The sequence below is a fragment of the Orbicella faveolata genome, unplaced genomic scaffold, assembly GCF_042242905.1.
Source record: "Orbicella faveolata isolate gen_17 unplaced genomic scaffold, um_ofav_v1 contig_48, whole genome shotgun sequence".
NCBI lineage: Eukaryota > Metazoa > Cnidaria > Anthozoa > Scleractinia > Merulinidae > Orbicella > Orbicella faveolata.
The window spans coordinates 8628591-8651950 of record NW_028301578.1 but is presented as its reverse complement, the minus strand read 5'-3'; the positions used below and the strand labels follow the sequence as shown (position 1 = coordinate 8651950).

General features: G+C 38.4%; 1 protein-coding gene and 2 long non-coding RNA genes across 4 annotated transcripts in view; 2 read left to right on the top strand and 1 right to left on the bottom strand.

The window, feature by feature from the left end:
- Positions 1-30: 30 nt before the first annotated feature.
- Positions 31-2036, top strand: LOC149096375 (uncharacterized). Its single transcript, XR_016204573.1, has 2 exons — positions 31-310; positions 1844-2036. It is a non-coding gene; the product is annotated as an uncharacterized LOC149096375 (long non-coding RNA).
- LOC149096374 (uncharacterized) lies at positions 1749-3384 on the bottom strand. Of its 2 annotated transcripts, none has more exons than XR_016204572.1 (2): positions 2350-3384; positions 1749-1885 (listed from the first exon to the last, which is right to left on the bottom strand). It is a non-coding gene; the product is annotated as an uncharacterized LOC149096374 (long non-coding RNA). The 2 variants fall into 2 exon arrangements; XR_016204571.1 differs by having other exon boundaries at positions 2360-3384.
- An 11288-nt stretch (positions 3385-14672) lies between these two features.
- LOC110053145 (cyclin-dependent kinase 20-like) overlaps positions 14673-23360 on the top strand; it is an 11112-nt gene continuing 2424 nt past the window's right edge. Inside the window, exons 1-9 of the mRNA XM_020759338.2 lie at positions 14673-14989; positions 15326-15399; positions 16852-16891; positions 17332-17445; positions 17848-17922; positions 18125-18246; positions 19369-19431; positions 21306-21357; positions 22411-22476. Coding sequence (XP_020614997.1) covers positions 14906-14989; positions 15326-15399; positions 16852-16891; positions 17332-17445; positions 17848-17922; positions 18125-18246; positions 19369-19431; positions 21306-21357; positions 22411-22476 — 690 coding nt within the window. The 5' untranslated portion in view covers positions 14673-14905. The remainder of the gene's footprint in view (positions 14990-15325; positions 15400-16851; positions 16892-17331; positions 17446-17847; positions 17923-18124; positions 18247-19368; positions 19432-21305; positions 21358-22410; positions 22477-23360) is intronic.

The following is a 23360-nucleotide window of genomic DNA, read 5'->3' as shown; positions in this document are numbered from 1 at the left end:
AGAATGCGTGTTTTGATTGGAGTGTTGTGTTTCACAACAAACCAAGATTCAAGATGGCGGAAAAAGAGAGTCGCGAATACTTTCCAATGCCATGAATGCGGGCCTTCAGAAGGATTATATTTATCTCGAATTGAGTTAAATGCTGTCCAAATTATAAAATAAAAGGAAAGTTTGTGTTCGCGTTCCATGTCACAGACAATTCTGCCCAGATAACGATTATCCTCGGACCAAAGGAAGCACCACAGAACGCAATGCGAGCCACGTTTGACGAGCTGCTGTTATCATTCTTTGGAAAGAGACCGTACTTTCGGTAAGCATCTTTACTCTGAATTTTTTAAAGCACAGAAATGATCGATATGAGAATTGAGGCTTTCCTCTTAACTAGGGATTATCGGGCCGAAATCGACAGCACGCGCGTGTTCTTATTTGCCAGCAAAGATAAATTGTAGATGTCCAAAATGTTATACATTTTGGCTAAATCGAGGAAATGAAATCATCATTAAAACAGAATTTTCAATAACGCATACGAGTGAGAAATTCTTGTTCTTTTATACAAAATAAACTAAACATATACAGGCAAAAACTAACGATAGATAAATCCGACGTTTCGGCGACATCTTGGCGCCATTGTCAAGGGAAACTAATTAAATATGCGATTTCAAGGGTAACTAAGAGATCAGAGTTTCTAATTTGCATAAGTTAGACAAAGACTTTAGCGCGAACTGAGTCTGATTGTACATTTAAACACGGTCGTAATTGTTTAATGAGTAACATCTCATTAATGAGACAATCAAACTTGTTGTGGCATTTTTTCAACACGCTAAAACAATTGCGAAGGTCATCCGGAATCCTGCCTGCGTGTCTACTATCATAGTGATTGCGTACTGACGAGGTCTTGCTTCTATGTCCATCAACGCGTACGAACAGATGGCCACGGGTGTAACCGACATAACCAGCATCGCACTGGTCACACTTGAAGTTATACACAACGCATTGTTGATCAATGAGCTGAGGCTTAGGTTCGCTTGTCGGGAACTCCTGGGCAATCTTGCGGCTCGTAAACACCGGTTGAACACTGGTCTGCAGCTTCACACTGAGATCTTTCAACTGTGTCTTCACGATATTAGCAGACTCCTGGTCTTTAAAGGGTATGACAACCCGAGTAGTGTTTTCTGTCGTAGATCTGGACCGTAATGAATGCCACAACAAGTTTGATTGTCTCATTAATGAGATGTTACTCATTAAACAATTACGACCGTGTTTAAATGTACAATCAGACTCAGTTCGCGCTAAAGTCTTTGTCTAACTTATGCAAATTAGAAACTCTGATCTCTTAGTTACCCTTGAAATCGCATATTTAATTAGTTTCCCTTGACAATGGCGCCAAGATGTCGCCGAAACGTCGGATTTATCTATCGTTAGTTTTTGCCTGTATATGTTTATCTAAATCATTGTTGAAAATAAACTAAGCTAGAAAAAAAGTATCCAAAATTTTAGTTTTGTCAGATGCAGGGATAGTCAAAAATTCTGTTAATATATTCTTTGTAAATCTGAAATTTCTCCATTTTGGTATTTATTTCAAATATTTCTTGTATCTATTTGTTACTGTGCTAAAAGATATCATGTCTGATTTCCACATTTAAATTATGAAAACTTACATATAATTGCTGATTTTCACAAGTTATTTACCCAAAAATATCAAAATATAATTCCTGGACAGGTTGACAAGGGAGCATTCACAATCCATCCACATGTCCCAAGGTTTTATTATATATTTATTTAAAGTATACAAAACAAATTCAGTCATGAAAGTGAAATCCATTTTATTTTATTCACTCTTTAGGTACTCCCGACCTTGAATTTGCCTCTTAGCAGAATGCAGGACCTGAAACAAATCACAAGCGCTTAGAAGATTATTACATTGCTTACAGATGCCAATATTATTACAAATGTATTTTTCGTTTTAACATATGAATTTATTTTGAATGTAGTTACCACATAAGTCTCACTAAATAAGAGATTGCCCTCAAGTGGTCTGATAACTCTTATGTTTTCCATTTTTTATTACATATTCTTAACCAAACTGATATGTTTCCTGTTCACAACCAATTAATGTTTTGCATTAGTTTCACAATTAGTAATGTTCAACACTCGACACTACATTATAAACTCTCGTACTTTTCAGTCTTTGCGTTCATAAAAATCATTTTGCAAAAACATTACTTTCTGGTACATTCAGGCTTCATGGGGAGGTGAAAAGAATCACCATCTACTAGGAATAGCTGCAGTGTGTATAGTTCTTAAAAAATGCCAAAAAAAAAAAAAAAGAGTACAATGCCCCCTACAAACCTTAACTTACTTGTTTGCATGGCCCTCAACGTCTGGTAAATGAGTACAAACATTCTCTCTACCCTTTGTGCCATTCCTTGGGATACTGATAGCATCCATTTACAGGGAATCACTGCACAACCCCTGGCCTGTCTGTTTCGCTGCCACTTCTGTGCTGTAGGTGGTTTTCAACGGGCTGCTGGCTCTCCAGTGATAAGACTGGGGTGCACATTCGGTGAATCCACCAAAACAGAGACCTCCCAAATTTGTTTAATTTCGTCCGCGTACTTAGCGACGTCTTATTTCCTCTCTTTTCCCTTTGTTTTTTCCCCAAAAACTCGGCAAAGTGCCTCGAGCAGTCGAGTATGCTCTTCCATGTACTTAAGAGAGAGAAATTGAAAACAACTGTCATAAAAATGAAGGAACGATGCATTACTCAAGCCTTATAACAACAGCGGTTCAGGTACACTTGTAACGCCTCAAATTCAAAGAGAGTTTACAAAATATCGACGTTGTTTACAACTGTGTAATTTGGCATGATGAAACTTTAACAACACTAGAACCAATAAAAAATATACACAGCTCAATGAAAAATACGTGAATACTAGAAAATAACGCGTACACTTTACTAACCTTAATATTTGGCCACAAAATCGCGTCTACATCGTCGCTTGACACCAAAAAAACTCAATGATTAGAAGACAGTCAACGTTCTCCCACTATCGAAATGGCCGCTTATTCTCCTTCTCAACGTTTGGTCGCAAAAAGTCCTGGATAATGCTGGCCAGACTCTATGCGAGACTGGAAACAACATATTTTCTTGGTCCGCATAAAAGGTCCGCCATTTTCCCTGCAAACAATAGCTTGATGACGTCATGACTGTCCTAATTTATCGGGATATTCCGGACTGCTCAAGTTCCATTATCGTCGTTAAACTATTGGGCGCGATTCATTCAACCAACATTTCCGGAAATTTTGGTCTAAACTGAATGGATCAGTTCCGTCCAACCGGAAAAGTTTCGAAAAAGCCGGTCCAACTTTCGAGGTGGACAGCTTTTCTCGGTTAGGCCGGTCCGATCGAAATGGGCCGTTCCATTCGACATTTCCGACCCATTCTCAATCCCAGTACTTCGCTGTACGGTATTTTCCATGTGCAACATGGAGGAAAACACTCATCACTGCAGCTTTTCGCTTTTATGGATTGTTAACAGCGGATCTATCAGTGTTACTCGTACAACCATGTGCAGTTACAACAGGTCTGGAGTTGCTTCGCAAGCCAAGTGTATGTTTTGGCTGTTAACGGCTCTTAAAGACGATTTATTTCCCGAGAGAATTTGGAATGTTCTTTTTATCATTCGAAAGTGGTTTTTGAACTCATACGGCAAATATCTGGTAACGGTCTATTCAAAATATCCCGTTATACTGGTTACTGAATGCTACGCATGAAAAATCTCTCACAATATCATTGATATCACCGTCGAAATCGTCATCTAGCTCTAATACGAGCAACATGCAGTGATCCAACATCGATCCACCATTTTTAATGGCGCGAAACTCGTTTAGCGGGTGGAATGGAACGAGACAGTCCGGACTCGTCGCGATCCATTCGACACCAAGAAATTTTCGAACCTCAGCCCGAAGATTTCGATTGAATGGATCGTGCCCATTAACTCTCAGCTGGCGTTTTCAAATTCTTTGAATCTCGAGCTCATAATCTTTTGATAGACAAATGCAAGGGACCGCAAACGAAAATGCTGCCGGTATTTGTAGGATCATGTGCAAAAGATAATAATGAAGTAAGGCTGCTTACTGCGTAGCAACCTGAACGGGACAACGACATGATAAATTCCAAACTGAAAGCTTAGAATTGCAACCGTGGACAGCTGTTTCGACACTAAGTTAAATAGAAATACGATTTAAAACCAATCAGAGCCAGCATTTTGTTTGGGCTGTTTTCTAAATATACTTATCTGTATTGAGACAAACTGTCCTCGAGGTCTTGAGTCCGCCGTACTCAAGACAGAGGACACAGTTTTCCAAATACGGGCCGACCAAGGCCAGTAAACGATATGTTATTTTTTTTCCTACGGTATTGCTTTGAAAAGAAGTTTTGTGTTGAATTTTAATGAAAGCCGTTCAGTTTAATTCTGGCATAGGCATGCATTTGTCATTTCGTCACTAAAAGTTATCGGAATCAATAATTGTTTGACTCTGTGTTTGCATTAAGTTGTTTTACGGTGTAACCAAAAGCTTGAAAAGTTGCAAAAGTTAGAAATTTCGCAGCGGTAGCGCGATTAGCGAAACACGTTCAAATATTTTAGAATTCCAGTCCACCGAGAAGCTGGAGAAAAAAATTAACATTCGGATATTCCTTAATTTTAGCTGGGGCATATTCAGTCATGTGACCCGTTTAGACCAATCCGGCTCGCACGTGAAAATATTTGATGGATTATGTAAGCTTTATATTTCCACGTTTTGTTCACTTTATTCGGTTTGGTGAAATGCTTATTGGTAAATTCCTTTTAAGATTATTGTGCCGAGTAAGTGATTAGTATTTTAAAGTGGACATTTTGAGTGTTTGTAGGGTCTTTGGGGTTTCACTAGTCTATCACAGAACAAATTGCAAATGGCAAATGCCATGCCAAATTTACTATATATTATTTTAAGTAAAAGAAAGCTCTCTTGTGATGTATGACTATCACGTGATTACTATACTGCCCCCCACTGAGTTATTGCGTAATGAATATAAAATTCCTCAATATTTCATGAAATGAAGGGAAATTTAGCCCTTTGTCTAGGAATATCATTGCTGGAGGCGCTTAATGACCTTGTGAGGCAAATAAGGCACCCATTATGACCTGATTTACCATTACAGGCTCATTCATTTCCCTTATGAAAAGGAACATATCCTACAACTACGGAAGCTTTTTACAAAATAGATGAAAAATTTGGTCAGGTTTAGCGGTACGGCTAGGGTAAGGGTTACCTCACTTAGTGTAAGGGTTAGCTTTTAGGGTTAGGCTGAGGGCAAGGGCTAGGGTTAGGCTTACGCTTAGGGTTAGAGTTAGGTTTTAGGGTTAGGCTTAGGGTTAGGGCTAGGGCGAGGGTTAGGGCTAGGGTTAGAGCGAGGGTTAGGGTTAGGGTTAGGGTTATAGTTAGGGTTAGGATATCAGTTGAGAAATAGAAATATATGTTTGTTTTAAAGGAAAAAATAAAAGCACTTGACGTTTTTTTTGGTAAGTAGGAATTAAAAACGTTTGCTTTAGTTAAGAAATGGCAGCTTGAAGTTATTGACGTCATTTAAGGTAGCGAAACATAGCATTTTAGACTTCGAGAACGAAACAGTTTTATTTGTTTATAAATTCGTTAGAAAAACTACAGGGATAAGCTGCTGGGTGCTTGAACGCGATAAGAAGTCTTCATTTCACTAATAAGGTGATAAATATATGATCATTTAGCCTAAAAAGCTACACCCGAAATAGTTTTACATTGTTGAGCAACACCAATAGAGTTTACGCTCCATTGCCTGGTCACGCGACTAGTTATTATTTCAAAACTTTGTACCCTGTTTGAGCGGAAAAACAACTGATGGTGAGTAAGACTAGTAAATTTTCAATTTCTTTTACAAAGACCTTTTTATAGCGTGTTTTAAATTTTGCCTATTCTGCATTAAATCCGTGCAATGTTAGGAAATAGCTCACGTGACAATCTTAAAGTATTCATAAAATCTTTTGAAAACGGGTGAGTTAATGTTGTATCATATTATCAACATTTCCTTTATCTAAGCAACACGTCGACAGCAAATTGGCGTAAAAGTTCTTTTGGAAACTGGCTTATTTCCAAAAATGTGTTTTGTGACGTCATGACCACGAAAGGTGCCATCCGACACTGAACATCACTTTATGCCCTTGATATGATAAAATATAACTTATTCTTTCCAAAACACCTAGCACAGTAGTTTTCTTTTTTGATAAAATGGGCTTTTGGAAACATGTAATTTCTCTGCTGGGGGTCTTGAAAAAGCCTCAAACACCAGTTTCTGTACGTTTGTGCAAACTTATCTGCCAGAAAGATGGTTCAGAATAAGAATTTCACTCTGGAACTGATGTTGGGTCACTGTTTAAGCACAATTAACTATAGAAACTCACATTTAAACTTCCAGAAGGTGAACCAAATAAGGCAGAAAAAGTGATGATCCGGATTTCCAAGTCCAGTCCACATTCTCAACTCCTAGAATTACTATAGTCCAGTAGCGTTAATTCTAATCATCAACCCGGCTACCTTGGTTTAAAATTTGTTCGTTATTTTGTTTTTCCTTGTTTTCTCCATGGGCAGAAAACCCTTCTTCGGCTATTTTCAACTCTGAGAAACCTACAGAATTTCGAAGTTCAGAATTTTGCTACGTCGAAAATCACCTCGCCAGCGAGTTCGTGTAGGTCGCTATTTTGCATTGTTTGTGATAATTATCTCAATCCCGGGGAAAGCTTTTAGACAGAGCAATTCAAGAGGTCATTCGTTTCCTCAAATATGCTATAGTCTTGACTTTGCTTGTTCTGGTTCCTGGCTAACAGCAGCCTTTATTTTCACATACATCTTGCAATGCATTATGGGTAACTATACTGTTGTGACACGGATGCACCTTCCCGCCAAGTCAAGACATATTATAAGTCTAAAACCAGGTCAAAACATTCATGCTTTCATAGGCCCGGTACCTACTACTTGTCATGTAACTCGCCAAAATACCTTTTTTGTGCTCTTGCAGTGACCCGGCTGCTTTTAGACCTGCTCTGTTTTGGCCTGACACAGTCACAAACCAAGTTTCCATCTTTTAGCGCTTAACAGCACTCTTGGAATCGCCAACTGCCGCAAACATTCAGTTCCTCGAATGCTGCATGTCAAGTTACCGATCGCCAGACTTAAGGTGGTATGGTACCCTCAATATGGACCAAAAAGTTTGTTTAAATATTGTAAAGAAAGATCAATTGTGTGCTATTGCACTCAAGAAGAGAAATTAAATTTCTAGAGTTTTACTCAAAATGGTTGCTATGGAAGCCAGCCACAGCCTTTTGAAGAGTGTTTTATAGTATTGACGCCAACACTTCCTGCTCTTTTACAAAACAAGAATTGACTGTCAAATAAGCATATCATGTAAGTTTCTGTTTTGTTCTGTGATATGAACCTAAGTTTTGACAGTTAACTCTTATTTTCAGTGCTTTTTACAGCTTTATTTGGAAATAACCTTATTTTTTACCACACCCAGTGGACAAATCATCTCCTGTCACGTCACAGACCTTAAAATGTTACGATTTTTTTGGTTTATATCATCACGACACTATTGGTCTTTGATGAGCTCAAGTTTCAGAAATTCTACTTAAAAACCTTGCAAAGTAGAAATGTTGGCGTGAAGTCAGTCGGTACAAAAGTAAGCTTTTGAGAAAAATGCACTTTAAGTTTCTTACACGAAGTATTAAGCATTTAACGAGCCACAAATAGTGGGGGGTGGGGGTGCAGATTGGATCTCGGGGGAGGGGGTGCAATGGTTGTTCTATTTTGTAAAAAGTTACCGCAGTTGTGGGAAATATTCCTTGTCATAAGGGAAATGAATGAGCCTGTGATGGCAATTCGAGGCAAAGCTTTTCACAAATAATTATACCAATCGAGTTGTGCATGTCTTAAAAGTTTTTTCTAAATAGTTTCGTTCATATAAGTTAAAAATAATCTATATTTTTGGTCACGTTCTTATAGTAAACAGTCGCTGCTATGGCCGTTGCCACGTGAAAAAACTTATACCACTGTGTACTTTCTTTAAATTTCACACTCATCTGGAAGGAAATTCGGCAAGATCGTTTCAAAATGTTTTTGACAAGTCCTCGAGGGTCTTAAGTCTTGTATTTCCAAGAAATTGAATTTTTCATGAACATCGCCATATTTTAGGGTACCATACCCCCTTAAGGGAGCTCCGCTCGCGACTCGTGGCTTTCGCGCTTCTCTCGCGACCGCTCACTTGTGTCGCGTTCTTCTTTGCGCTCTTCAGCAAGGAATTGCGAGCAAAAGAGAAACCTCAGTCTAGTAGAATCGAAAAAAGTATCCTTCATTTGTTTTTTAACCGATGGATTTATCAGCTTGCTTTGCATTGTTTACAGGGATTCATCTAAAATCAGACGGTTTGGTTTTACAAAAGCCAAGGTTATCATATGGCACCCTTAAAAGGGTTATGACCAGGGCGGAAATTGTTCACTTGTAGGAATTCCCTTTCATCTAGGTAACTCACATGATTTCAGGTGTAGTTTGGATTTAATTAGCACAGGAAATTTTTCAAAGGCTAACAAAATTGCCCCAGCCCGTAGGGCGAATTCCAATGATCGGCAGTCTTTGAAGAATTTACAGGAATCACACAAACCTCGCCGAAGGTTTTCAAAAAGTTTTGAAAATATTTTCGGAAATGTTCAAAGGTATTAGAATACGAAACACTCTGCAGCCTGCCTAAGGAAACAATTCGTAGAGGATCTTAAATAAAATGTTGTGAAGTGTATTATTACCAAGTAATCACGATTATTCTAGAGCAATTTGGAATAAAAAAGAATTCGGCACTCTTCTGAAACCATCGGAAATCTTCGGTAATCTTCGGAAGGGTTTGGGTTAGGGTGTTTATCAGAAGCGTTCCAAAATGTTCGGGTGATATTCGTTGATCTGTCGAAAGGTTCAGATGATGTTTGGAAGTGCTCGGAAATCGTCCGATTAACTTAGGCTATCTTCGGAATTCGAAGGTTTCGGGTGAGGTTTGTTCACCTTCGAAAGACCTCGGATTACCGTTGGTAGTCATGAGGGTCTTTATACTAACTTCGGATATTTTTGTTTTAATTTGCACAAGTGTTTCAAATTTGCACTAATGTTACATGAAAACTGCACTCCTTTTTAGCCAATCCGAATCGAGCATTTTTTTTTTATCAAGTGTATTGTTATTTTTGCTCCTGACTAGAGAAAATTCTTAAATCTTGAAAGCTGAGTTTCCAAGGCCACAAACTTCATAGATTTGCAGCAGAGCTCCGGTCGCCCGACGAACCACCAAGCGGAGCACCATGGTCATTTGTATGGTCATAATGGCAAGCAATATTGCTCGTGCGCGCGTAAGTACGATGAAGACGACGACGTCGCGCAACTGATGGCGGCCTTACTCCAGCTTATATGTCTTACAAAACAGTAAACACAGCGGAAAAAGTGTTTGCTTTGATCGTGACCTATCGGAAAGATTAGTTCAGTTCAGGCGTCACAACCTTTTGCTGGAAGTTTCTGAAGGGAAGACTCATACTGACATGAATTACCAAATTGCGGTAAGCGACTCTTTGTTGTAAAAACTACCGCCGCGTTTTTTGCTTCAACGAGATATCTTGAATAGAAGTTGTAAAGTCTTCCTGATTTGAAACCATGCTGTGAGTCATTTAAAATATTTCATTATTTTAATTTCGCTAATCTCTTAACAATATAACACTTGAGTTTTATTTGTCGAAATCGTTTAAATTGCAATTGTAAACAAATAGTTCTTTTCTGTCGGTTTTAGCTTACTGCTATGGCGAATTTCGAAGTTTCCTTTGTGCTAGTAGGGACAGTCGCTTCGAAGACGGCTAAGTTTTTTCCTTCTATTACGGTTGGCTTTGTGCCCCTTGTAAATAGTAGTTTACATAGTCTTTACAACGTATGGTCGTTTCTTGAATATATTTGATTTAGTCAAAGGCTTATTAGTGAATTAAACAACTGGTAAAGCTACGGGCGATAAAATGAATGCAAAGCCGTCGGCAAAAATTATCTTGAAATTAAGCTTTAGCGTGAATAGTTATTAAACGTTAACACCGCACGCCTTTGACGAAGCTGTCTCGGAGTCACGATATTTTGCAAGGCCAACAAAGTTTCAATATGTTTGTTTTTGTTCAAAAATGACGTCTGAACATAATAGAGTTTGAAAGTTCGCACTCGCATTTAAAATACTTTAAAGTCTTGCACTCGTTATTTAAAAAGTCAAAATGTCTTAGACTAGGAAAGGAAAATGGTAGTCTCGCCTTCTCGCAATGTCTCGCATTAACCATTCAATACCCCTACTTACCCTGGGTATATGCAAGAGGCCTTTTGTACGCTCGGCTGATCCGGGTGAAATAGTTACTATGTTATACTCTCTCGGTTACTGTTGTTGTTGTTCGTCCTTCGTAGTCGAAGATGACCAAAGACATCTAGTTTGTTAATAAATTTCTACGGTGTGCCCGGAAGTGGCTGATGAGACCAATCCGGGCAAAGAAGCCTCTCCCACAGGTAGGGCAGAAGTGGGTAGGGGCTGTGCTATTAGTGCTAGCGGCTCTTTCTTTGCGTACTGCTCGCTTCTCGTCGGCTACACACGCTGTGATTGGTCAATTTCGCGGGCCGTACTTTAGTGTGCGACCCGCTAAAATTTAAAGCTGTTTTTGTCGACAAAATGTTTCGTGATTCATCACCAGTTGTTTTTAACTTTTATAGCAAGTAAAGTTGAAAACTTTCTTTTACTTTAAATTGTGCTAACAAGTAAACGACCATTTCAAATTGACTCGTTTTGCTTTCGACGTGCTCCAGAAATTTGAAGGCGTTCCGCGTGAATAAAAATCGTTCTCGAACCCGTCAGACACAGTAGAGACAAAATAAACATCTTTTAACCTAGTTTTCTCGGTCCGTACTGCAAGTTACGGACCCTCGTTTTCCCCGTCAATTTATGGCCGGCGCGCTTCGCGCTTGGGCCATAAATCGAAGGGGAAAAAACTCGGTCCGTGATTTACAGTAAGGATCTTGAACTCGATTAGTAAGAGGTCTGGATTGATTCGCATGAATAACCTCTAGGCCGGAGCGCTATTCCTCTGATGAAGCCGAACCAATGACAAGCAATTTTAAATTAAGAAACTAAGGCTGCTAGGCTCAAACAACCCCTGAGAAATTTTGAATCAAACGGACCCCATGACGCAATTAGTTTTAAAGACGCGGAAGAAATTAACAGCGCATCGAATGAACTATGTGCATGTCAAGGAGTCCAAAAAAATAGCCAAGTTAGAGAGTAATTCCTTAGTTTCGAGGTAGAGTTTACAAGAATCTAAAATCAGTCTATAGCTCTGGAATATTTTGCAAAAAAAACAACAAAAAAAAATTATTAAGTTATGAGCTTCAATTTCCGAAGTATAGTTCCTTTTTCTCTGACTTAATTAATAATTTCCTTTTACATAATTTGAAGGTTTTCTTTCCAACACAGTAAATATAGGTTTATAAATGGGTTTATTTTACGAGCTCTCTTTTCACAAAGCAAAGTACTTGCAATTCAATTATTGCACCTAACTGTGAACTGGGCTGAAATTCGTTTAGCCTCAGTCAAATAGATTTAGCTCAAAATTATCAAAATTCAAAATAAAATGTTACAAAGAGTTCGCTGAAGATTAATAATAAATAATTATGCAATGTCAGGTCAATTTTTTTTGTTTTCCAGTCTCCCTCTGTACCTTAAACATCGTTATTTTAACAAAAAGTCATTGACGAAGGTGACTGTCCGATGAATGATCCCACCGGAAGTAAGTTAAACTAAATTGGCTCCAAGGACACTGATTTTGTAATAGTCCACGATTTCAATTACCGGTAGCTTTTAATCAAAAAAGCTCCTAAAATCAACGTAAATTAACTAAGGAAGAATTTTCAAGATGGTCACGGCCGTATACGTAACGACTTTCAGTTGAACTTAATCTATCTTCATTCCAAGTTATAATACAACCCGCTGGTGCAAGTGATATAAGCAGAGAGAGATACAATGATGTGTAAACATCACGGAACGTGTAACTAATTACAACATCATCATCATCATCAGTCCTCATCGCGCCACCGGACGCATAAGGCCTTAACTAATTACAAAGTGACAAGAAATATAGAAAATACAGGGGCTTAATCAGAATTTTACAACTGGGGGGGGGGGGGGGGTAGGGGGGTTTCAAAGTGAGAGTACTCGCCAGATTGTCATGTCGTTTTCGCCACCTGTTGTAGGTTGTTTGCTTAAAAAAGGCTTACAAAAGGGGGTCATAGGCACCTCAGTACCCCTCCCCCCAGCTACGTCCCTAAAATACAACTAATAATGGGGTGGTTTAGATAAATATATACAGGCAAAAACTGACGATAGACAAATCCGACGTTTCGGCGACATCTTGGCGCCATTGTCAAGGGAAACTAATTAAATATGCGATTTCAAGAGTAACTAAGAGTTCAGAGTTACTAATTTGCATAAGTTGACAAAGTAACTCTGAACTCTTAGTTACTCTTGAAATCGCATATTTAATTAGTTTCCCTTGACAATGGCGCCAAGATGTCGCCGAAACGTCGGATTTGTCTATCGTTAGTTTTTGCCTGTACATGTTTAAATAATGGGGTGGCGGTAAGTTTATTTTTACGAAACTAAATAGCCAGTGTTTGAAAAAGGGCCAACGAAAGTTAAATTTCAATTTACAGCAGTGGGTTGATATCTCTCGATGGTTGATAGTGGTGCAAGGGGACCGCGGACTTTTTGTTTTTGACGACGTTATATTTAACACCTGAGAGACACATGTCCTTAACTAGGACATTAAAAGTGAGACCCTTGATGTCGTTATGGAAACCGAGCTAGGTATTGTTAGTTTTATAAATCTTGACTACCAAAGTTCGTACTCACCCAGTCGTTGGACGAAGAAGCTTTTCAATCTGAGATGAAAGCTAAGTTGTAGTAGCCAATTCCATATTTGAGAGGTGCCTCCAGGGAAACATGGTACTTGTATTCATCATTTTGGACTAGATAATTGTTTGGTTGAATACAACTACCAGTTCCTGGCAGGTCCACACCAGCCTTAAGGTTGCCGCAAAAATTATATGTATGTATGTATGTATGTATTCCTCGGAGGCACCTCTCGTATGGAGAATGGGCCGTTGTCTCGTGAGCTCCCTCCTGATGTGGAAATCATTTGACCGTGAACGCCTGGAAGAAAGCCGTAGAGGACTTTTGCAAGTATTGGCTAAAGTATCTGATATAACGAAACCGTGAAAGGAAGGACCAAATTTGGGGTGCGTAATTGGTTAGCGCTCTGGGCTCCGGGACCAGCTGTCTGGATTCGAACTCTAGTCATTGTGTTGTGTTCTTGGGTGAGACGCTTTACTCTCACCGTGCCTCTCTCCAACCTGGTGTATATACAAACGAATTTACCTCTGTGTAGCTAGGGGTGGGGAACCCTGCGAAAACCTCAGAAAACCTCACGACAAAGTTACAAAACCCAAATCAAAATTCTACCTTTTCCTGGGTTAACTTAATCGGGCTCTGAACAACCCGGCCCAGGAGCTACACTTTTAGGCTGGCCTAAATCTATTTATTATATGGCTAGCTCCGTGAGCGGGCAAGATGAATCAAATCCTGCGCTGTGATTGGCTACCCGAGCGGGCAAGATGGAGCTATCCTGCCCGTTCGGGACTACCCGCCGCGTCCCGCAAGAAAAATTTCCCCAAAAGCCATATAATAAATCCTTTATTGCCCAAGCTTGTTCGGTCAAGATGGCTGGATATTGGCCTCGTTCTTTTTTTTGCGAGTTTATGGACCTCGACTCCATCTCGGTCCATAAACACGCAGAAAAAGAACTTGGCCAATATCCAGCCATCTTGACCTCACACTTGGTCAATAACCCATACATATTGCCCTATTCAGTCACGCAATACGCAGAAATGTTGCGTGACTTAGGTTCGACTCAATTGTGGCTCGATTGTAACTAATAAAGACGTAACACAAACATGGCCGCTCTGGATTTTCGATGAAATAAACAGTCGTGGTTTGGTTAGTTCTTCGTGTGTTTCGTCACAATCTGCCTCAGAACTAAATTGGTTTCACCATTGCCAATCTCTGGTTCGCCTTCTGTCATCATTGGCAGTACACCAAAAACATATAAACGACAATGAACAAAGAACAAAACTTATGACGAAACAAAAGTATGCGTGGAACACAACATACATGGATTGCAACGTTTAACAGCATCTAAACCAAAGTGGAAGTGAAGACACAAACGGACACACATGTATAAACAACACAAAACATGGCCTTCTCGAACGCGAGCACTACTCAGTTTGAAAACTTAAAAAAAACATCTGGAGGTTATTAAAAACTACTCCATTCAGAATATGACTGTCTTCACAATGCTTCAAGCGCTCAAAGTATGGCCGTACATCACAAAACAAAGCTACATTAATGCTACAAACAACCGAGCACTCAAATACACATGGCAAGACAGCACGTTTTGAACTCGTGGACTGGGGACTAAAACAATGTCTGCGCATAATCTCCATCGTAGCCGCTGTGCGGTTCCATTGCAACGTCGATGCAAGATGGCGTCTTCTCAAGAGAGTCGTTTACATTAAGCTAATCGCACATCTTTTGTCTTTGTATTCGGCTGAGGAGTTTCAGATTTAGGACGACAAAAAATGATCTTTAATGAGTAGCGACTCTTTCCTACAAGCGTTTGGTCTATTTTGCAGTATGTGATCGTGAACTGGACTTAATGATTGTACACGTTCGGTTGTCATGGAACATTGTGGACAGTACACAATTCTTGGCAATATCGGCGAAGGAGCTCATGGAATTGTCTTCAAAGCTAAGCATATCGAGGTATGTTTCGTTGTCGTTGATCTGAATTTTTGTTTTGGTATCTACACAAATATGCAGCGCTTAATTTATGATAGTATGTGATTTTGATTTTGTAACTGATCTAGACCTTTGCGTTGCTCCTTGTAGTAAGCTTAATAGTTTTGGCCTGCTACTTAGTCTCTGAGAAAGAATGGTCGATTGCAATTATTGCAATTATATGCAGAAGGTCGAAATTTTGTGTGGTGAACTAGGCCAATTTTTTAATCATTACTTTGTTGTTTTTAATTTGGGTTTGAGTAATGTACATGGTAATGAGTTTGAAACAAAAGAAACAAAAATTTGTTCTTGCTATTGTAGAGTGGAGAAGTTGTTGCTTTAAAGAAAGTTCCTTTGAGAAAACTGGAAGATGGGATACCAAACACTGCTCTGAGGTTTTCAATGTTTATTCTATTTCCCAGTGTATATAGAACTATAAATTGTTAAAACTTTTATCATTCCAATTGGTCGCTCTTTTAAGTGTAGTCCATTCCTTTTCATCCATCAATGGTTTAATTTAATCAATCCTGTGAAATTCCAAACACAATGGAAGACAAAGCTGTGGAATGAATGACACAAACAAAAGAAGCCCCTGGCATGCAAATACATGTAGAAACTGTTTATAAGATCATTCATTAAATTAACAGGGATGATATCACATGAAAAAGTACAATGCCAGTTACTGTGAATTTCTGCTACAGTAGCTATTGAGTTGGGACCTTAAGGGCCCATTAACCGATTCATGTGCACGCTCGCGCGCGTTGCTAAGGAGGTGAAATTTCAGTTCCGGTTACTTACGTCAGTCTGAGGACGGAAATAAAAACAACTCAAAAACTTGCAAATTCGCATACATTTTAGATGTTTTTCTTTGAAATGCAAAGTGAAAAAAGTACAAGCAAAGACAAAATAAGAGAAAGATAGTAAAACAAGAGCAAAAGAAAGAGAAAAACTAACTCCGTGTGGCTTTGTTTGATCTTATGGAAGTGCGCTGGTAGTGTAAATTGAGCACGCGCTGATAGGGTAACTTCCAATAGATATCGGGCGCACTTCCGGTTTCTTTAAATGCTAAAGGAAACACAGTTTTTTTTTTATTAAATCCAGCCTTTTTCGATGAATTTCGATTAAAGCCAACGTTGGCAACATACACCTGTAGCTATGCATTCCTTTTTCAAAATCATGCTTTTTTCAGAAAATTACGAGTTTTTCAATATTTTGAAATGTTCTCAAAATCTGACCTTTTAGAAATGAAACAAAATCGATGCACAGCATAATGAGAATTTAAATTAAAATGTTAAATCAATGAAAAAAATCCCGAGAAAGTAATTTGCCTGGGAGCCTTTGCATTTTTTCTGTAATAGTCACATGACCATGGACATGGCCTGATGACGTCATCACTAGTGTTACTGATCATGAAAAAGTTGAAACACATGAGATAACTCTGAACTAACTTAAAATGATGAGGTTATATGAGACTAAATTTTCCTTAGCAACGGCTTGAAAAGATCAGTTAATGGGCCCTTAAACTTAGGTTTACATGATTGTATAATTATATATCAGTTTTCTTACGGTATAGTGTTAAACCTGCCGATTCACCTTTAACAAATAAAGGAATTTTACTAGTAAAGGTAAATTGTTATGGCTGGGAAATAGGTGCTGTAATATGCCTGACTGCTTGACCATGTTAAACCTTATTAAACCCACTTACTGAAATGCAATGGATTGATCAACTTGTTGAGAATCATGACTTATTACTTGTCTCTCAGTCTAGTGTTGATACTTAAGATTTAATGAACATGACCAATTAATTAATTTGACAATTGATTGACTTTCAATTGCCTACAACCTAGAGAAATCAAGGCACTTCAAGAAATAGAAGAAAATCAAAATGTGAGTACCTTCGTGTACATGTTAGTTAAAGGTAAAGTCTGCATATGAGCCATAAAGTGGCCCATCAGGCTGAACTTATCCCAGTTTCTGAAGCATGAAGCGACTAGGAGTAAATGTATTAATTTTCTAATCCTCCCTGGATGGGATGCTAGTCCATCATATGGTTACCCCCAGCATTAATTAAATTTGATGGCACCCATTTATACAACTGTGTTGAGAGGCACTGTAAGAGTTAAGTGTCTTGCCCATTAAGAACACAACACATTAGGTCCGAACAGCTCGATCCAGAGGGATAGCGCACTAAACATGAGGCCACCATGCCTTCCACACATACATACACAATGTAAAATTAAATGTATCTTCTTTGAGTTGTAAATTTCATAAAACACATGTTAATCGCATCAGTCCAATAAATTTTTATTTTGACATAACTTTATCAGGTTGTGAAGTTGATTGACGTGTTCCCTTATGGGACGGGATTTGTGCTGGTGTTTGAGTACATGCTCTCTGATTTGTCTGAAGTTCTGCGCAATTCAGCCAGACCATTGACTGAGGTTTGTAGTGAATTTGATCTAGATACCTTGGATATACTGTACATGTAACTTGTGTCGATTTAGCCTCTGCAGTGTGACTAGCTCCATATTGTTGACTCTAGCCAGTTATGATCATGACTTTTCAAATAGACCCTTAGTTGTTGTGTGTTGTTACTTTCTTTAGATTTAAAACAGATCTTATGAATTGTTTCCTGATAATATGAATTTTAAAAAGTATCCCCTCGCTAATACACTGTAAGCACTGAAATGTGATAAGTACAATGTACCACCTATTGATACATGTAGCTCTTCCCCTCCCCCCCCCCCCCCTAAAAGGCATATTTGTACAGATCTAATTTGATCAAAATTTCACAACAATATTAAAATGACTTGAAAAGGTGCTTGCTTTCTTTCTATTTGTAGGCCCAGATCAAAAGCTACATGTTAATGTTGTTGAAAGGAGTGGTGTTTTGTCATGAAAACTCTATAATGCACAGGGTACGTACAAAATAGAGGATATTACACGATGGCGAGAAGATATGAATTTTATTTTTGAGTGGCAAGAACAATATGTCACAAGTGAGTGCAGCGAACGCCTGAGATATTGTTCATGCCACATGGTACACGATGTAGTAGTAATTATTTTAGGGGAACACTTCTCAAGGTATATGTACATAATTATACATTTCTCTCTGTGAAGGACTTGAAGCCTGCAAACTTGCTCATCAGTTCCACCGGGCACCTGAAGATAGCCGACTTTGGTCTTGCAAGAGTCTTTTCCAATGAGGGCAACAGACTGTACAGTCATCAGGTTGCTACAAGGTACTGTTCATGTAATAATTATATCACACATGAGAGACAATGTTTTATCAGCTGAGGATATCCAAACACTAAGAAGAGAGTTGAGAATATGATGCACAGCGGATTATTTTTGATGAAATTTGAGGTGTTTGGATAGCCGATGAAACGCTGTCTTGAGTGTTTGAAATATCCTCTCAATCAAAACAAAAACTAAGGAGTAAACAGGGAAGTAAAATTGTCAAAATCTATGCTAATTAAGACCAGGTATCCAAACCTCCTTCCCGGTTGTGATTTTCTTTGTTTTAACTCAAGGTGAAATGTTAATTAAGGAGTTTGAGAAGTGTAATTGACAAACTTTTTTTCTTTTTCAATGGCAAAGAAGAAATTACTGAAAATTAATTGGGGCTTATGCTGGATTTCCATTGTCATGTTATTTGGTTTAGAGATGTATGTTTGACTGTCAATGTTACAGAGAGGACACTCAGCCTGTGAAGAGTACTTGACTTTTTTTGTACAATTTTTATACGTTACTTTAGTGACTACAGAATGAGGGATCTTTAATTTAGTGTTTTTACACCGTGAAGATGCTAAATGAGATTATCAATAATCAGAGTTTAATGGGAGACCTGCTGTTGGCCAGCAGATGATCATCACGGGCATGCGTAGTTGTGTCATTGCTGTGTAGTTTTGCCCTCATGGTCTTGCGCTGCGTGCATTTTTAGCTTTGCTGCTTTTGCCTTTGGTTAATGCCCCCTCCCACCCACCTCTTGATTCATGGTGAGCCCTGTGTCCAGGCAAGTACATTTATTCTCCACTGAGAATTCAGTGTCACAAGTGCCAGGGGGAGGTGACCCATGGGAGGTTACCATGGTTACCCCCTTTACTTGCATTTTGCCCACACTCGCCTGCTCGTTGCCTGCTTTGCTGTTTAATGGCACCTACACTCCATTTGAATATTTGAATCGACAAGTTGATTAACCTTGAACATGGCTAGTCTGTGGAGAGTAAAAGCTGTAATGAGATGATGCTAATTATTAGTAAACAGATACTTGTGTGCCACAAATTAAAGAAATCTGCTTGCTTGATCACTTCTGTAATTGTCTGTTCCTTGTTTAGGTGAACTCTCTCTCTTTTTGTTGTCAGGTGGTACAGAGCACCAGAACTACTCTATGGAGCAAGACAGTATGACGAAGGAGTTGATCTTTGGTAAAAAGAAAAAATTGTACATACAAACATACTATGTTTTAGTACAAATTTACTAACGTTCTATCACAAATGCTGCTCTCTGATTGACTAGCCTACTCACTATCTATTCTGTTTTAGTATAAATCTACATCTACTAGCATTCTATCACAAATGCCATTCTCTGATTGGCTATGCTACTCACCATCTATTCTGTTATAGATAGTGAGCAGTGTAGCAGTGTGCCCTTGTTAACAAAATCATGGCCGCTTCTTGGTGTTTTCGAAGTGTCTATGAAGAGGATTTAAATAAAGTTTAGAACGACTAAGAGATTTATACTAAAACAATTAGATTATTCGCTCTTGATTTCTATGCATGATAGTTGACTTGGGCTGCACCCTCGTCAACTATCAGGCGTTATATTTCACCACTTCATTTTGTCCTATTCTTATTGGTTTAAATTGATCATATGACTCAATAATGTTCATCCCTGGAGGGACACTATCAGCCCATAGTGCTTGTCTGAGGAGAATACTTGGATGGATAGCACTCGTCCGTGAAAATATTTCTGTAAACAAGCGAGCTTATAGAAAATAAACAATTGAATTTGTATTAATAGGGTTTTTGTTGTTTTCTTTTTCAAATTTTACATTTGGCATTCAAGGCTTTCATCTAAAAAAGTTGAAAATAATTCAGTATGATTTTTGAACTGGCGCACGGAAGAAAATTTAGTGGTGAACAATAAAGACAATAGAGTGTTTATGTCTCGGAACTATCAATCTGATAGTTGCCCATGGAAATTTGATGTACTTAAAACTAGCATGTTTGTTTTAAGAACATCAAATTTCCGCGGGCAACTATCAGCCGATAGTTCCTCGACAGAAACACTCTATTGTTTAAATAGAAATCTCAAGCTCTTAATTTAATTGGTTATTAGATTGTGAGTAGCATAGCAGTGTGCACTTGTTAACAAAATGACGGCCAATTCTTTGCATTTTTGAGGTGTCTGTGTAGAGGATTTAGATGAAGTTTTGAACGACTAGTAGATTTATACTGAAACAATTACATGTATACTATTAGCTCTCAGTTTCTATGTGTGATACAACTTGACTTGAGCTGGGCCAGCCCTTGTTAACTATCACGCAATAGAAATCTTGAGCTCATAATGTAGTTGCTAAATAGAATGGCGTAAAGTGGGTATACTACTCTACTTTTCTTGTTTTTGAGGATTGTACAATAAGAACGAGGATGTAACTACAGTTATTGAAAAAGAAAAAAGGAACAAAGCAAGCAAACAAACAAAAACGAGTAACAAAAATAACAATAATAGCAAAAACATTGAGCGAAAAACTGGAGGATGTGCTCGTTATTATAATTGTTATGACTAAATGCATATGTAGCTGTGTAAGGGGGTAAGATGAATCAATCCTGAAATTTGATTGGCTAACCTGACTGGGGTTTTCATTAAGGGCCTGGCATTTTGCAAATTGACCAGATTTGAGGCCAATTTTGTCTGCCTGGTTTTACCATCTAGAGGAAAGTTTTTCTTATAAATAAGTTCTTTTCAAACATTTTGCCTGTCTGTGAAAACTTATTGCATGAATTCCTGCTCAAAATGTTAATGAAATCCCTGTCTGAGCCAGTAAGATGGGCCTATCTTGACCCAGGTTGTATGCCACAAGAAGATGGTGTCCTGTATGCCATATGTAAATACTTTATACAAAAAGCACTCAGTAATTTGTCAAGATGGTTGGATTACTTTTTATACAGGAAAACTTCAAGTTTATAAATGTCTAATTGTTTTAGTTGCACACACACCAATGCAGCATAACAGTTTCTTAATGAACACAAACAGCTTGGTCAACCTTAAACTACGTGCTATTATTTTGTTTCATTAGGGCAGTTGGGTGTATTTTTGGAGAACTTCTTAACAACTCGCCTCTATTTCCAGTAAGTGCATGTAGGCGTGCTGGTTACACTATCGCATTTCGTACAGGGAAGAGAGTAATGTCATGTACAATGTCATTTTCACGCGTTTTGATTGGTGAACTCGGAGGTGATTAGCATTGAAAGTACTATTCACGTCCGAACATAGATTGAGAATTCCCGACCACTTGCCGACTGGTTTATTGTCAGAAATAAAGTAGTTATTTTTTGTCCGCTAATTATTCAGCTTGTGTGGTACTACTAAAACACTCACCACTACTCACCGCCAATTCGGTGAAAAATTGTGAAGTAGTGCTTACTAATTCCAATGTTTGTGACTTTATCAGTGATTGGAGAACACTGCGTTAAATCATTAATTACATTATTATACACTGGCAGTGTTCCAGAAAAGCAAGAGGCTTCAGGTCAAAAATTAAACCCGCAAGATCAATTACACGACCAAACAAATATTTATTAATAGAAAATTTATAATGATTTGGTGGGAGCAGTGGAAATTGACCCGTTGGAATTTCTTATTGACACCCAGCCTTGAAAGCTTATCTGGAACCCTGCATAGCTATAAAGTTTTGTTCGTGTCGATCGTTTTTCCGAGTTCAAACTACGAGAAAATGTGGACAATGTAGACCTCAGGAAACTACAAAAAAATTCTACAGAAGTAGCCGTGGAGTTTTAAAAGAATGTCTGACTTCAGGCGAAAACTATGGAGAAATGAAAACTTCAAGGGAGGTAAATTGTTAAAGCCAACCATTGAATTCTTCATTGTTATAACTTTCAGTCTAAATTGGTTTTACTCGCAACTTTAATGTACTGCAATGTAAATTACGTGTTTCATTTCTTTACAACAATGCATATAGTAGAATAATTATTGAATCCAGTATTTTTTTTTTTTTTTGAGCGGTTTTCAGTTGAGTGTCGGAAGTAATCAGGCAATTACTTTCCTTTTGGTTTTACTACGGTTTGAGATTGGATGGTTATAGTCTAATTACCACACTCAATTAAAAACCGCTCTGTACAGAATGATCAAGTCCTCCGTTTTTATAACTCTTTCTATTTCAGGGTGAAAGTGATATTTCACAGCTTTTATGTGTGCTCAGAGTGCTAGGAACACCGAGCCAAGGGCAGGTATGTGCTGGGAAGTAACAGCTTTTTTTCAGACCTTTGTTTCTTCCCGAATGAGATTGTTCAATGCCTCGTAAGTTTTGCGATTAAAAAACGCTTCAAATGTTTGGAAGCAAGAGAACTATACTTATATTGAAGTCTAAGTAACATTGTGTAAAACTGAAGCCGGAATTTGCGGAGTAATTACATGTACATGTGTTTTTTGTAGGACGTATTATTTTGTTTTCTACGCTCACTGGCAACCAAACGTTTTAGAAGTTAGAATATATTTGAAATTCAGCTGAAAACGTCTACTGTTCTCATAGCATCAAGGGTAGAATCGAACCATGGAGATTTAAGCACTTTAATCGTTAAACCTAGTTCACACCAGCGACAAATTAAACAATCCTCCGTAGGAAAAAAAAAATGGCGACTGGTACATTTACCCATAGTTCTTAGCGCACGAAAAGCTAAACAACGTTCATAAAAACGTACAGAAATGTTACAAAATCTTCAAACCTAGGCTACTTAATGTCCTTAGTACAGAGACAAATATTGTAATTATAAGGCTTCCTTTGTGCCTGTTGGGTTGTGCTAGGTTCGCGAGGCATTGTGGTAAAATGTACAGCCGCCATCTTTTTTCCTACGGTGGATTACATAACGAGTTAAGAAGGACGTTATTTCGTTATGTTAGCAATGTGAACATCCTGACATAAAACTGATCTTTTCGTTACGTCTTTATGTCGATCTTGATATCACCGCCTTGGGCGATTATGTCGTTATGTCGTTAGTGTGAACCAGGCCTTAGTCTGCCCTTCACGTTCCTTAAAACACCGTGTGGCCTTGTGAAAATATCTACATGTATTGGAGATACGTGTATTGTGGAAGAAATTGTCTAGTAGGGCTAT